We start from the raw sequence: 16,766 nt of genomic DNA on the forward strand, positions 1-16,766 counted from the left end.
GAACAGCTCGTAAAGGCTATGGTAGCATTCTGCTATTGTTATGTATATGTATACCTTGTCACCATACTTGTGACATTTCTCATGAAAACATAACATTTCCATACTTTGTTTTACAAAATTTCAACTGTTGATCCTGAAACACTTTGAAGTGGTTTAGTTTTGGTTTTGTTTGTTTTGAGTTTGTTGTTTTGTTTGTTGTTTTTTTTTAATATGTCAGTGAGTAAGCTATGTTAAAAACTGTGGTATTGAGGGATTCTTTTATTTTGTTTTCATCATTCACGTCTACTTCAGAGTTTTGGGATACCTTAATTGAGATGGAGTTAGTATTGCAATGTCTGTACAATAAGAACTCTGGTATGTGTTCAGCTTCTGAAGCTAACTTTAATCATGAAATAGATGTATTAAAATTTCCCCAGGTCCACATTGAAGCAGTGTTTTCCTGCTAAATGCTGTGCATATTCACATTTCTGATGAGTGCCAGGCTATTTACAGTTTCAGACTTGAAGAAACTGAAATCCACCGAACTTTGAATGAACTGAAAATACTTCTTAGTATGAAATGAGAGGTGCTTAGTTCAAAGAGGAGTTTATATAGGCATACCTCAGTACAGGCACCTAAAACTTCATTATTCCCTTCTTTTGGAAGGATTACGATTCCATTGTGAAACTGGTGAAAACTTTAGAAAAACTGCCTACTTTTGACTTGGCTTCCCACCACCATGTGAGGTTTCATTATGCGTTTGCACTGAACAGGTAAGAATCTACGCTTCCTTCCGCTGTTGAACAGTAAATCAGAACTGCAAACTTCACACAGGGTTGGTAATCCCGGCTGAAGTTCCCTACTGGAATCTTCATACACAGGTCTAGGTTTTTCACTGAAGCGACTCTGGGGGCTCTGAGCTTCATGGTCAATCTAAGCTTTCTTTTTCTCTCATACTGTCCTATTCCATTCCTTTTCCCTTAGCGTGAGTGTTTGATTGGCCTTTCCATAGGTTTGCATCATTCTTTTGTTTCAGTACCTAAATTGGAGCTAATAAATACCTAGCAGCGCTTTACCTCTGTAAAATACACTTTTAACATTGCCATATGCGTGGCAGTGCTGCAGCATTTGTGCTAACTCAGACTTGGATGAGATGATGTCCGAGTTCTGCTAGTGTCAGGACACAGGTGGAGAACTTTCATCAAATGTCCATCAGAAGATTATTTTTTTTTATAATTAATAAACTAGTTTTCATATTCTCTGATAACATGCACAAAACATGCCACATGGAGCAGTACACACTACTTTTTTGGGTTAAATGAGAGCCAAGTCTAGAGGATACTGGGAATTGGGCAAGGCCCTAAAAGGGGAGTTTTTCAGGGGAAATTACAGATGTTTTCTGCTCCTTTGCTGCTATCACAATGAACATTTTGCTATCGATGTTTAGAGTAGACCAGGTGTCTCAAATATGGAAGATATCTACAGATCTTTCTGCTTCTCACAAATTTGAATATTGTAATTCAGGTTCGCTGAGGAGCCTCAAAACTGCATATCATGTCAAAATAATGTCAAAATATGTCATGAGTAACTAGTTGAAAAAACAAACCTGTTTTTGAAACAAAACAAAAAAAACTGGCTATCTGGCACCGTTTCATCTGAATAAAATGTCTGGATCCTTTCTTGTTCCTTTATAGCAGGTGTATGACGGTATGAATATTGTGCCCTTTTTGATCCTGCTTTACCATAAATATGTGGAGTTTTGCAGATTAAATAATCCAGCATCTATCTGCCACTTCCACGTTGCCTTCACAAAGGTCACTAGATGTACCTCAGAGTTTTAACAAGTTATTTGGACTTCAAGGTCACCATTTCCTAAAACAAAGTCACCTTGAAAAACAGGACTTGACTAGTTCACTGGGGCGCTAAAAAACCTGCAAAACCACAGTATAATCTTTTTAGACAGATCCTTATATTTCATTGGTTCTGTTGGGACTTCTTGCAGATGGAAAGGTCTGTTTTTATAGAAGTGACTGTAAGATGTAGCCTTTGAGGGTATCTGTCATACAAAAGGTCTACACAGTACCTCCAAAGGAGCTCAGATTTTCCTTTCCCTTCCTTCCCCAGATTGTACATTCAACTGGAATCCATGACAGCCAAGAAGGAATTACTTGGGCTAATTGTAGCTTTCTCCTTGTTGGGAATACAGAGGATGTTTTCTGAGCTAAAGCAGATCTGGAATACTCTGCAGATCTGAATGTTTACTGTGGAAGAAGCTGTCCCTCTCTCTTGTAATCCAGGTCACTAGTACGGAAGGATGGAGCGGCTCAATTAGTCAGGATTAGTCTGACCCAAATCAGGGAAGTGTGTGAGGGCATTGATGATGCAGGAGTAAGGAGAAAGAAAAGTAGGGACCTCTGTCTCTGGAGACCAGCAAAGTGTAAATGGTGCACAGTACAACACAGTGTTGTGCCTCACTGGTTTTGTTCTCGTTTAAGTTCAGCAAGCTATTGGTTTGATCTGGATTAGTGATAGTTGGTACAAGATGTGGAATAGTTATCCACCTGAAACTCCATTCTGAAAATCGGCCTTCTGTAAGGAAAGTCAGCCAAAAAACATAAAGAAGCTGCAGGCTTACCCTTGTTGCTTTACTTGCATGTTTGATATGAGGAGATAAAACAAAAGGAAGGAAACCTTCAACACCTGGGCAAATGATCAGTTGGCAGAGGAACTCGAATCACGCAGACCCGAAGGAGCCTGTTACTTGCTCAGCCAGGAGCACTTAATTTCTCTCCCTGGGGCCTGGGATTTGGAGCACTTGTCCATCTCAAATGAGTACAGCAGCCTTGCTGTGCCACTCGAAGTACTTGGGGAACCTCCTGCAGCTCTGTAGTCTGAGGGGACTTCTCCTAATTTGTTAGAATTTGACTGGTCTGAAGGTTGGGAAGAGACGGCACTGGGTTTCACTTGTCATCAACAGAGGTTGGCCCAATATGTAGACTTGCACACTCTATTTGGCTTTTATGCTTAGGAAAGCAGTTTATACTGTCTGCTCAAACAAGGGCTTTTGCTCTCTTAATTATTTTTGTTATGATGTAAGTACTTACTTGTCCTCTGTTGTCCATTCTGCTTGATTTAAACCTTTTCTTCCACATCACTCCCCTATGGAGCTGCGTACATGAGCTCAGGTATCCCTGAGAGTACACATGCTCTGCTCTCAGGTTTGACATTGACTCTGCCCGTGCAGATGAATCAAAACTTTGATATGCTCATGTAGAGGGGGAAGAAAAAAATCCATTACTGAACCTCTGATCAAGTAGTGTCTGCTTTAATATGTCAGTGCCTTTTGATGCGTTTTTTCTTTTTTTCTTTCTGAGGTAGTCTTCTCTTGCAAGCTTCTTCAGTGCAAAGCTCGCAAGACAGATACAAAACCACTTTTATATATTCCCCCCAACTCCAATTGTAGCCACTCAAATATTACAAGCAATTTCTCCAAAGTAGTATCATACTCTCCCCAAACCACTGAAGAATAGTTTTTCCTGTAGAAAGGAGTCATTTGCTTGGTCAGTATACAAACACGTAAAAAATTCTAAACTCTTGATACTGAATGATGTATGTACCTAAACTGTGAGTCACCAGGAAGTGTCTAATGCTTGCAATTATGTGGTTTATTTGTCTGAAGTACTTTTGTTAATATTGCCTTATTGGCTTCGCTTCCTAACCTTCCCTATCGTGGGAATTCAGTCTGCTTTGTGCTTTTTGATTTTTTTTTTTTTTTTTTTGCTTCACATTCAAAATGTATATTAAAAAAAATCAAACGCAGATTTGTGCGTGAAGCATGAATTACTATGAAAGAAATATTAGATATTCATGCCTTTCTGGTTTTTAAGTAATACGTGATCTTTCTAAGAATTGCTCTTGAGGCTCTTGTTGCTACCGTCAGTGCTGTGCTGCAGCTGATGCTTCATGAGAGAGAGGAAATATGTTTGGGGGCTTTTATAAAGGTGTCCCATGATATTAAGAAAAGAAAAAAAAAAAAAAAAAAAGAAAAGGCGGGGAAAGTGTGCATGTATAATATAGTCCATTATGTCTAGGAGCACATATTACATGGATGAAGTCATGCATATATATTCAAACATGGTGATGAAAGATTATTTCTTAACTTTATTGTTTTTTAAATATTTTTTTTTTTATTTTTCATAGGCGAAATCTACCTGGAGACAGGCAGAAAGCCCTAGAAATTATGATTCCCCTGGTAGAACAGGAAGACCAAGTAGCTTCAGACATGTACTGCCTGGTTGGTCGAATTTACAAGGACATGTTTTTGGAATCTGGGTTCATAGATACAGAAAGCAGGGACAAAGGGACATTCTGGTGAGTACTGTTTTCCTGGTCTATGTCCTTTTGTTAGCTTTGGGAAAATATTCTTTAAACAAGAATACATTTCAACTGTTTTTCATTCCAAATATTCAGCATCCCTAAAGGATACAAGGAATCTTCTAAACTTCACTTATTTGTTAAGAATGAGGAAATTTGTGTTGGTCACAGATCTGGTTCTGCAAAGTTCTTAAAGTTCCTCAGAGACTTGGAAGGTTAGGTAGCTCTCATCAGAGTGTGTTTTCCTTCTTTTTCCCAAATGTGAAATCTCCTGTTTACTATATTATTCTTAGGAATCGGGACCAAACAATAATCAATTGGCATATCTGCAATCTGATAGATATTAGCTAGCTAGGATTAAAGGTGCTGAGGTTTAATTCTGCACTGATGCTTATGATGTACCACTCCATTGGGGTTTTTTTGGCTTCCATGCTCACAAGCAATACGACTGTTCCAAACTCATGCTGGCAAAAGTTTTATCACCCCATCATCACCATATGATATGTGCATATTACAGTGGGGTAGGGAACCTAGATAGTCAAAGAAGCACGCAATGAGCTGGACAAATTCTTATTTTAATTTTAAAGGCAGGTATCATGTTTTTTTTTTTATTGCATTTCAGCACTAAAACGCTGTTATGTGGAATAGGTTAAAAAATGGAGGCACTGGATGCCATCCTAGACTTCTGTCAGGATGAGCTGCTTTTCTCCATTATGGAGGAAACAGACAGTCTGTGTTTGTGTCCTGTGCATCAGATCCTAGTTCTGGTCTTGTGCTCGTCAGCTGCCTGTTGAAGTTAATGCTTAGAATGGAAAGCTTTCTTCTCCCTTAGTCATTTATCGCTTGTTTTCAGTAAACTTCAGATTAGAACTGTCTTTGGTAAAAGATAAGATATAATTGTTTACCATTTATGGCCTCAGAATACAAGTACAGTTTACAATTGCTGGTCATGCTTTACAGTTTTGCAATCCTTACTGGATTTTTTTTTTTTTTTAAGATGTTAAAATAACAGGAATGCAGCATGTTATCGTCACTGTCGTCCCCTTCATAATTCTGGATTAAAGAAAATTATTTCCTCTAAGGCAAAACCCATAATAAACTTCCAATATTCTGTTTCAAAAAAATATTATGCTAGTGTCATGAACTAATACAAAAAGAAAATTGTAGTCCTGTACACAAATACAAGGCTTTATCACAGGCTAAATAGAATAAATAGGAATTACTTTTGTACGTCTTGCTTTTTTTCCTCATTCATAGTGCCTTATGAACAGACAAACTTTGAGATCTTTCAAACATAATTGAACTAAAACCAATTATATGTATAGTAGTGGTAATTACTCCTAGGCTATTTCATGTAGCGATTTTAACACACTTTTAATAGATGCATATTAGCAATCATGATATTCATTCATTTGATGAGGGGCAAGGGTTGCAGTCAGGCGTAGCAGTTTGGGAAAGGACAGCAGGCTGGCAGCTCCTGCAGCAGGGTGGGATGCTGACCAGCCAGCCCCTAAATAATCCCTGAAGTCTCTGGCAAGTAAGACCCAACACAGACTGCTCTGTGCTGCCATGGAACAAGGTGATGCCGGTTGAGTCAAGCTGAAGCTTGGCCAGAAACCATACCGGATGGGTCAGTTGCTTTTGGTTTGTACTTCATGCTGGATTTTGCTTTGAATTCTAGTGTTAGTCATTCGGCAGGCTTGACGTGGCTGAAGGGTTGACTCATAACTTGGGGGAAGGCTCTTGGGAAGGAGCAGACCTACTCCAGTGCTCTACAGCATGGCCACAACCGGGGAAGGTGTGTGCAGGAACAATGCCTCCATGATAGCGTTACTTTACGTTGAGATAAAGGTTATTATTACCTCAGTCTTAGAGAGATGAGGATGTAGGGGGACTATAGTGAATTGCATAAAATAATGAGAATTTGGCAGTAGAACCAAAGCATTGGTTTTGCAACAACTAATGATGTCAAGGTACTTGGTCTATTGCAAAAAAAAAAACAACCCAAAACAAAAAAAAAAAAAAAAAAAAAACAAACCACCCAAAGCCTAGGCAATAGGCAGGCAGTGTGCTTTCCTGACAATTAAAAAGCAGAATAAAAGACATCTTTCATATAAATATGAGAGAAGAGATGAAAGATTAATTATTAACTGTCACTTCCTTGTTGCATACTGACAGTGCAAATCAGACTTACCAAAGCTATCAAGTCTTTATTCAGATCTTTTCACTGCTACCTCCCTAATTCAGTCTGCATGGCAACATTTTCCCAAATGCCGGCTTTCAATTTCTTGATGGCATTTATAATCACATCAGCTAAACCAACCTCTACTTTGTAGACAGACTTCTAAACCTTACCGCCTTTCTATGATACTGCACGGGTTCCTCCAGCAATATTTGGGGCATGACAATGTACAGCAATTGCACCAGGTCACAGATGTGACTTGTGAGTTGTTTGGGAAACGGCGAATATTTTCATCCGTTCAGAATTAATTATTACAGGTTTTGGGTTTCTTATTTTTATTTTTTGTCTGTAAATTTTTTTCTGTCCGGGCTATGTGGATATAAGGCAGGTTTAAGAATGTCAGGATAGGATAGCGCCAAATATAAAACTACACTATTGGTTGTAACGATTTAGAAGAGGTAAATAGCACTACAGAGGTCCAAGATACTGGTATTTCTTGGTGTGAGTAGCGTGTAAAGATGGCTAGAAAGGTGAGTTTCTGCTGTGGGCAAGGGAGATTTGGAAGCAATTTGGAAAGAAAATGCAGAACCCAGGAACAGAAATTCCCATGGTGTCCCTTCTGGTCTGCTGGGGGTAGGTGGCAAGGTCCTGGCAGCAGGGGACTGCAAGGGTGGCCTCTGACAAGAGACAAGGAGTTGCCCGATGTCAGACACAGCCAGTTCCAGCCAGCTCCAATGGACTCGTCACTGGCCAAAACTGAGCGCATCAGCAGCCCTGGTGGCCGTCTCTGTGGTAACATATTTAAGAAAGGGATTTTTGGGGGGCTGTTTCACCAATGCTTCTGCAAGCAGTAACTGTTTTGCAAACTTAAGTTTGTCTCCACCTCTTCTGCCTGTATGGACAACATACGTGTTTACAGCACAACTGTTCCCACCTGTTGATACGCATGAGATGCTTATTTTATCTTTAAATTGTGAAGTTTTGTATGTATCTGTCCAAGAACTAGAGAAATTTTGATAGTCATGCCAGAAATTTGGCATTTTGGGGCAAAACAAAAAAGTGAAAGTATAGTCTTTTGAATTGGAACAAAAATACTTATTTTTAAGGGTTTTTTTTTTTTTTCTTCTGTCAGTCTTTCCACTCTCCTCTTCCTGATGTTGTATGAGGATGCCAGCATGAAAGATCTCTAAGGCAAAAAAAGGGAGTCTGGTTCCCAACATCACTGTCTCCAAACCGATTATGCCAGCCAATGGGTCTCTTCTAGCTATATACGCTTAGAATCAATGAGTGTCATTCTGTTTGGTTGGCAGATTTTTATGGGGTTTGTGTTTTTGTTGTGGCTTGCTTTTTTTTTTTTTTTTTTAATTGAGCAAAAATGTTTTGTATGTACTTTCTTCCTGGTTTTGTTGTAACTCACAGTACAAGAGGAAAGGAAGCTGATGAAAGAAAAGAATTAATTGAATGTTCTCTGCTCATCATGCTTTTTTTAGATAACTAGTCTCTTGTCCGATGTTTAAGTTCTTTGGAGGTGGGTAAACGGGGTATAGGAAGAGTATGTATGTAGCAGATTGAAGAGGAGCCTGTCTTGCAATTTTGGAGAGCAGACCTTATGCTAAAGAATGCAAAGTCCTGAATCATTACACCAAGAAAAATAAACAAAATTAAAAAAAAAAAACAAAACAAAAAAAACCCCAAACTTAAACAGCCATATTTTTGGCCTGCTAGGATCAAAATGCCTTAGCTTTGCTTATATGTCAAAGTGTGGTCTGGAAGCCAAATCCTTAGTTTTTGCACAGATTATTTTTCTTTCCTTCCTTATTTATTAATCTCACAGATTGCTTTTTTTTTTTATATGTAATCCATTTGTTTGTCTGGATTTTTCCTGTCCTTGGGAAAGTAATTTTAAACTGCATTTCTTTTACTGTAGTGGAGTTGTGTTGACTGAATTTCTTGTGCTCCTTAACTCACGATAGCCTTGTTTGCCTCCTCCTTACAGTGTTTATATGTGTGTATGTATATATATATATATGTACCTATGCAATCAAACACATTCTTATTCTGTAGAACAAGTTCTGCTGTTGCTGTTGTCACCAGAACTTGCATTGTTAGGATGAGGGTAGTGTGCTGCATTTGGGTGAAGCCCCTCAACTTCTTTTAAGACAAGATCTAGGCAAGGTGAATACCACTGCTGTTCCTCTCACTCACTCACTTCCTCTTGAGGAGAATAAAATCTAGTATAGTCCTTTTTCTTGTGAACAGACTCATAAGGACAACGTCAATGAAATGCCCAGTAAAGAATAAAATTTGGAGTAGCTGTTCTTGTATCGCTTGCTTTTGTGCTTATGTATTTTGATAGGCATGTGTGTCACTGTAGCAGATCCCCAATAGAATCTAAAGTTTCAAGTCAGTGAAAATTCATATATTTAGACTTAAATTTATGATCTTATTAATAAATATAAGCATGAAACAGGTCTCTTAAAAGCTAATTCTTTTTCTTTAATCCCAAAGAAAATTGGAAATCTGGTAAGATACTATAACTTTACTGGGATGGATGAGTAGGGTCTGTGCTGCTTGTGTGAGGGGGAAAGGAAATGGGAAGAGGATGTATAAATAACGGACTCCTAAAAATAACCACAAAGCATGTGTGGAAAACAGTAACATTTTTTTGCTTCCACAGAGTCTTGCTGTGTAAACAGAAGATAAGCACTTAAAGTACCTAAAAGTATAATTATGTCCCTATTAGATCGCATTATTTAGAAAGTAACCTTGTATGTTTGTTTTTTCTAGGTTCAAGAAGGCGTTTGAGTCAGAGCCAACGTTACAGTCAGGAATTAATTATGCAGTACTCCTCCTGGCAGCTGGACATTGCTTTGATACTTCTTTTGAGCTGCGGAAAGTTGGTAATTATAGCTTGCAAATTCACGGTGAAATGGCATTCTTGTGAAAGTATGACACCACCCACTGTCATGGGGGAAAAAAATCTGATGGTTGTATACGAATGCTTTGATAGCGAACGTGTGAATATTTAAGTTGGGTCTCCCCCCCCCCCCACTGATCCCACCTGATTGCGGGTGAGCGCTGTCATTGAAGACCTGGTTCCAGTTTCAAGTGGTTACCAGAGCTTAGTGAAAACTGACAGCCCTCCTTTACAATGGCATCATTTGTGTGAAACAGGAACACCTGAAGGGGGAATCCAGTTCCAGCTAGCATTCTTTAAATCAAACAAACAAACAAATAAATAGCCCTGTAGAACTGTAGGAAATATGGGGAAAATGCACTTGTCTTGAGCTTGGGATGGACTGAGAGAAGAATGTTTCTCTTCCTGTGCATTCTTTGAGGTTTCCTGAATATCTGTATACATAGAGTCATGGAATCGCAGAGTGGTTTGGGTTGGAAGGGACCTTTTAAAGACCATCTAGTCCAACCGCTTTGCTGTGGGCAGGGACATCTTTCACTAGATCAGGTTGCTGAACCTGACTTTGAACACTTCCGACGATGAGGCATTCACAACTTCACTGGGCAATCTGGTCCAATGTCTCACCACCCTTGTCATAAAAAATTTCTCGCTTAAGAAGGAAGAACTAAGGTGTCCATTTTGTTTGTGATTTTGCTGGATCTGAGGAGAGTGCAAAGTCAAGATTAGTCAGTAATACTTTCAGGGAAGTTATGGGAGAAAGCACTGAATGTAATGTGTAGCAATATATTTGCAGCTGGCATTCTTCTCCATGAATTCATATAATTCTTATTGTAAAATCCTTTTTATCCTTCTGTCTCCTGAGGAGGTTGTCACTTGAGAAAGAAACAATGTTTTTTCACTCCACAGAATGTATCTGTAATCGGCCACTGCTCTAGTTTAGAAGTGAGGTGTGCACTATATATCTGGAAGTAATTGTCTAGATAGAGAAGGTTTTGGAGTGTGAAGATCAGATGAGATGGTTACTTTCATGTAGCTAATGGAAGTGAAATTTAAATTCTCTGATGTGAATGAAGGTATTCATTTGGATGTGATAGGCTGTGTAGAGATAACCCAACTATGGTGTTTGCCCTTCTGTGAGTCGGTGAGATTTTGCTTTTTAGGCCAGATAGAATACTTTCATCTCCTAAACTGAAATTTGAATTATTGTGCCGGTGTAGGAGGTAGAAATACGTGTTTTGCTTGCTACATAGCTTTTGCAAATATTCACTCGGCTGGCCTAACTTTAAGTTAGATAGTTTAGGAAAGATGGGCTATATTTATTGTGTAGTTTAATTTTAATGTTTCCATTTTAAAGAAACTTCTCCATTGCACGCAGGCTACAGCCAACTAGATTTGGACAAATTAATTATACTGATGAAATCTGGGTGGTATTTGTAGGGATCGGATGTTTGGTATCGTCTTCTCGTGAGCTTGTCCAGTGTTGTTTTCCCTATTGTTTGTATGGAGAATGTTACAGAAGTTAAGGTTCCTTGTTACTTAAGGTTCCATCCATGGCTGATGAATAATTAGTGGAGAAACATCTGGTAGCTATTTGGTGGAAGGCTGGTTCTTTTGGGGTTGGTTGTTTTTTGAGCTGTTGGTGTGCCTCTCTCATGTAAGCGTTTAATTGGTGTCTGCTGAAAACCTTTGATATAGCAACCTCCTCCTGTTATCTACTAGTGTCTGTCTGTCTTATTTTGTTATGGGAAATATTGTCAAAATACTTTAAGCCTCAGACTGACTTAACTATTTTGAAATAAGTTTTAAAATGCGTGTATAGTATAGACCCTATGTGTGTCATGGATTTCTTGTTGATCAGACTGTGGTCACTGCTCATAGAAACATAGAACACCAGGTTGGAAAGGACCTGAAGGATCACGTCGTCCAACCTTCCTTAGCAAAAGCATGGTCCAGACAAGATGGCCCAGCACCCTGTCCATCTGAATCTTAAAAAGTGTCCAACAATGGGGAATCCACCACTTCCCTGGGGAAACTATTGCAATGGCTGATTGTTCTCACTGTGAAAAATGTTCGTGTTGTGTTGGAATCTCCCCAGAAGTAACTTGTACCCATTACCCCACATCTTTTCCATGTGACTCCTTGTAAAAAGGGAGTCTCCATCTTCTTTGTAGCCACACTTTAAATACTGTAACGTGGTGATAATGTCTCCACTAAGCCTTTTCTCAAGGCTGAACAAGCCCAGTTCTCTCAGCCTTTCCTCATGGCAGGGTTCCCAGTCCTTTGATCATCTTGGTGGCCCTTCTCTGGACCCTTTCCAGCCTGTCCACAGCTTTTTTGTATAGTGAGGACCAAAACTGAACCCAGTATTCCAGGTGTGGGCTGACAAGCATGGAGTAGAGTGGGATAATGACTTTTATATCTCTGCTGGTGATGCCCTTGTAGATGCAACGCAGCATCCTGTTGACTTTCTTTGCCACAGCAGCACACTGTTCATTCGTATTGAGCTTGTTGTCCAGGTCCCTTTCCACAGAGCTGCTCCCCAGCTGGGTAGATTCCAGCCTGTGCTGCCCTCCTGGATTATGTTTTCCCAGGTGCAAGACCTTACGTTTGTCGTTGTACAGTGAGGTTTGTCAGCTGTCTTGGGTTGTGCTAGATTCTGAGGATAATTTAGTATTTTCTTTGTCTTGGGCTAACATTAATGTTTTAAACAAAATTAAGCAAAACCACAGAGGTTCTGTGGGAATACGTTTTGATTTTTTTTTTTTTTTTTTTTTCCCCTGTCCCCAGAATCTCTTACATGTGTGTCATTATTTTGATGCCACCTCTTATTTAGATCTGCATGTACAAGATCATTCATTAGCAGTAGTTAGATTTGCCTGGAGGTGCTTTCAGTTTGGCGTCCACCCGAAGCATTGTCTGTTGCACACAGAAGTTAGAGGAAGTCTGTGCTCTGGTGGGAGATGAGGACAGAGGTGAGAGCAAGCTGGTTGAAGTTCAGTCCATGTTATTTGGAAATGATATTGGTAGACTAGGTAGCTAAGGAAAAGATATGGTCCCTAACAACACTTCAGAGGGTGTCTGAGGCTGTAATTAGAAGATGCATATCTGATTACATTGGCAATAATGTAATAATTCCAGTAAAACTGAGAGTAAACCCTGTATCCAAGAGAATTTTTACCAATTTGCCTCAGATCAGAAAATTTGCTTTCTAAAGGTTCCTATCTCTACTTGTCAGATAATAGTTCACAACTAAATAATCATGTAAAGCATTTATGAAAATCCTCCTTCTATTTTCTGAATAGTATTGCTTTCTTAACTGTGCAAAATTGCAGAACTTTGAGACCAAACCAGAAATGCAGTGCTTTGCATTGACAGTAATGATCTCTGCAGGCTGAGCAACTTTGACATAGAAAGGATCCTGTAATATGAATTGTTCTGACAATATTTTAGCAAGGAAAGCAGTTTATTTATAAAGCCTTCCTAGTAATATTTAACTGGTAATATCTACTTACAATATCTTATTTTCTTCACAAGCTGTGGGTATATTCTTGGCATTATAAAAACAATGGCTTTTCTGGCATTAATGGTTCCTCTATTTTGGCTCACTTATTTTTAAGGCAAAATATTTTTGATAAAATATACTGGAATTCAGCTGCTGCTTTTTTTTCCTCCGTCTGCGACTGCCAAGTTTATCATGGAAGGAGAGAATGTCTTGACTTTGCTTGGATTTCCTTATACTCTCAAAAAGCTTTTAAAGATGGTGAAATCAAAATAAACTACAGAAGAGAAATTATACAAGGAGACCACAAACTCAGAGTGAAACTGATGAAGGTGTTCACATTGCGTGTTTGTGTAGAAAGGTTTGGTTTTTTTTTTTTATTCCCCCAACCCGAAGAAAAGACCAAACCCACTGGAAAACAAACAAAAAAAACCCCACCTCTATAAAGTATTGTCTTTTGAACCTATTTGTAATGTCTCCACACTGCAATTGCATTTTTCCAACTTGCCTTTTGGGGATAAGTAAGTTTGTGGATGAGCTTTGTAGAGGAAGGTCAGCAAACTAGAGTGAGTTTTAGCAGTCAGTACCTTATCTTTCTCAGAAGAATTTGATGAGAGGCTGATGTTGTCTTCTCTAAGGTGATAGGATCCACTTCATGGAACACTTGGAAAAAACTTTCAGTTCATCCAGGGTACGTAACAGTAATGATTCCCAAACCTGGTGTCCTCAGATATCATTGCTACTACGCATCCATCCTTTCTGCCACCATCTTCCTGTAGCTCTCCCTTATTCCATGAGCTGGGACTCCAAATCCATGCTATCGCCAGTCTTACCCTCCGAACAACCACATCTCCCTGCCACGCCAGTAATCATAGAATCATAGAATCAGTGAGGTTGGAAGGGACCTTTAAGATCATCAAGTCCAACCATTAACCTACCCTGATAAAAACACCACCACTCCTAAACCATGTCCCTAAGCACCTCATCTACCCTTTTCTTAAACACTAAAAACACTAAAAATCTCAGTCCCTCCCTCCCCCTGTGAGTTGTACTTTTCATCAAAACCACACGCTCGGTTTGCACCTTGCTTTGGCTCTGTTCCCACCTCTGGAGCACACGGGAGCGCTGTGACGGGTGGGTTCCTGCAGGCGCAATGACACACAGCGGAGTATGTACGCCTGTGAACCACGCACCAGAGCTGCTGCTCACTATGACGAATAGCTTGTGAGAGCTTGTCAGCGGTCACTGCAGCTGTGAGTGCCATCACTCAGGACTCAGCGAAGGCCCTCCACGCAGCTAAATTGCTCCCTTTCCCCTTCCTCCCAGCAAAGGTATATGGGTCTGAAATGATTCACGTGTTCCTGTGATACCAATTCCTTACTTCTCTTGCGTTGAGGTCATGTTCAAAGCCTGTGGAAGTTAGCGGGTGTCTACCTGCTCTTCCGTGTTGCTGTCACGTGCACACAGATGTTTTAGACATTCTAGTAGAGCCCTTCAGCTTTTGAAGGTATTGCTGAGCAGTGTTACGCTGGGGTCCCGGGGGAGATTAATTTTTTTCCGTTTACCGTGTTGTGTGGATAGCCTGTAGGTTTAGGTTTCTAAAACCCAACTGAAGTTGAACACATTTAACACAAATTCCCCCTTCCTATCCTTCACTGACAAGGGTAGCTGTACGTCCTCAAGCGGTCTCTCTGACAATGTGCGTGTATATAGCATCCTGGCTTAAAGCCTTGCAGAGCTGATATATGTAGAGATGGTCACCGCTGTATGTTGTGAAGTTGATGGAGGTGATGTACATTGCATCATGTCTCAGGTAGATCTGAGATATTGTAAAATCTATTGCATTTTTTTCTCTTCAGGGATAACTAAATAAACTTTTTTCCCCAAGAAGCGAACACATAGTGGTTTTATGATTTAAGTATTATTTTGTTCTGTGTGTTACTCAAGCATGACAATTTCTTGTTAGCAAGAGAGAACAAAGTGTGAAATGTAGACGTGAAATAGGCTATAGACCACTTGGATACAATTTCACATTTTAAAAGCATTTGTTGTCTGATGTTGGTAACATAAAAATGAGAACAATGTCAGAAAACAAGATTAATTTTGTGGGCTGAAATGTAGCTAATGTAATGATATCCATTTTGATAAGATTTATTGCTGCTTCCAGCATGATGTTTAGTCTGCTAGGTACTTAACGAAGGTTAAGGGAAAAATAAAGATCAACAGTTGTACTGAAATTTCTTGTGAATACTCAGCCTTAATATCAAGGACAATGGAAGGTGATGTGGGAGGGAAAGTGTCATAATGGAGTAGCGTGGGGAAAAAGAATCAAAGACTATGCTGGCAGAGAGGCTTGTCTTGTAAGCGGCAAATTATTTTATTTGCAGGGCCATGGTGTAGCATATGTCATGTCAGCTATAAATATGTAGCAGCTAATACGAACTAAAAATCATCCTGAAGGCCACAGGGAAACTTGTAATTCTCAGAAAACTTAAGTCAAAGTAAAACCGGAGGCTCTCCATAGTCTTGAGTTGCTGAGGGACTTATGAATATTAATAGATGTCTTTCATTGGGGTAGGACTTGCGGCAATTAAAAGAACATCACTGCTGGAAGAAGCCCAGTGGACCATCTGTTCCTTCTGCATGGGACCTTGTCTATAAAGGTAAGTTTGGGGCTTGGGGCTCGTAAGTCAAAAAACACAAAGCGGAGAAAAACATAATAGGTGCCTTATTCAGCATCTGTTAAGTTTTTACAGCTATGTTGTGTAGCCTAAGGCCCCAATTTGCCTTTACAGATGAGGTCCATGCAAGAACATAGGTAATCTGACTGTGGCCTTGTCCTGACAGTGATGTCTTAAAGTTCTTTTCTTGAGAAGCCTTTAGGAAGAGGGGGAGGGGAAAAAAAAACCACCTGCTACCGCTTAGGGTGTTTGGAAGGCATATAACATTAACTGGTAAGTATGATTTTCCATCTTACTTTATTGAAATGGAGAGGCTACAGTAGTTTAAGCAATTAATAGATTTCAAATCAGGGAAATGGTTATTTTTAAAACTGCATTAATACATTCCTGTGACGTATTATTCTTTTTACTACAGGCGTAAAGATCAGCAGCCTGCTTGGTAAAAAGGGGAGCTTGGAGAAACTGCAGAGCTATTGGGAAGTGGGATCTTTCTTGGGGGCCAGTATGTTGGCTAATGACCATATAAGAGTGATCCAGGCTTCAGAAAAACTGTTTAAGCTAAAGGCGCCAGCATGGTAAGGTGATAAACGAGATCATGTACGTTGCTATGTATTAACACATTTGACTCTTTCAGCTTTCGCATTAGGTATTGTGTTTAGCTGACAGGAGATTAGTTTTGTGTTTTTAACAGATTTTCCTGTCTGTGTATTGTTTCACTGCGCTTTTACCCAGACAAGGGACTCTTTTCCCTTTTGCTCTTATTCAGGAATAGATTTGATACGGGTCTTTAATTTGATGTCTGAGAAGAGCAGATTCAGCAGAAGAGCTCCAGGCTCTTCTGGAGGGCAGGGGAGAAAGGAGGAGTTGCTTGTAGGCACTGTACTTCAGCGCTTACGTTGCTGATGAGAAGCGGTAGTGGCAGTGGGTTTAGTCATAACTGCCTGGAAGTTTTTGGGAATGCAGACAGCTTGGATAGAGAGGCATGGATGTACCTTGGAATACTGGGATGGTTCCTGCACATACCAGCTGTTTTAAGAGCTTGAACACAAATGAGCTGCACGGTGCAAGTTGCAGCTCATCGTGATTGGGAAGAATGCAGGTTAAAGTCCAACGAACAGAAAGGTTATAAATCTA

General features: G+C 39.7%; 1 protein-coding gene across 1 annotated transcript in view; it reads left to right on the forward strand.

Annotated features, from left to right (window-relative positions):
• MAP3K5 (mitogen-activated protein kinase kinase kinase 5) overlaps positions 1-16,766 on the forward strand; it is a gene marked incomplete at its 5' end in the record, with an annotated part of 107,740 nt that overhangs the window by 44,888 nt on the left and 46,086 nt on the right. The window contains 4 exons of the mRNA XM_082481387.1: positions 646-752; positions 4,180-4,350; positions 9,323-9,435; positions 16,048-16,207. Of these exons, the coding sequence (XP_082337513.1) occupies positions 646-752; positions 4,180-4,350; positions 9,323-9,435; positions 16,048-16,207 (551 nt within the window). The remainder of the gene's footprint in view (positions 1-645; positions 753-4,179; positions 4,351-9,322; positions 9,436-16,047; positions 16,208-16,766) is intronic.

The sequence above is a fragment of the Vanellus vanellus genome, assembly GCF_965231255.1.
Source record: "Vanellus vanellus genome assembly, chromosome: 3".
NCBI lineage: Eukaryota > Metazoa > Chordata > Aves > Charadriiformes > Charadriidae > Vanellus > Vanellus vanellus.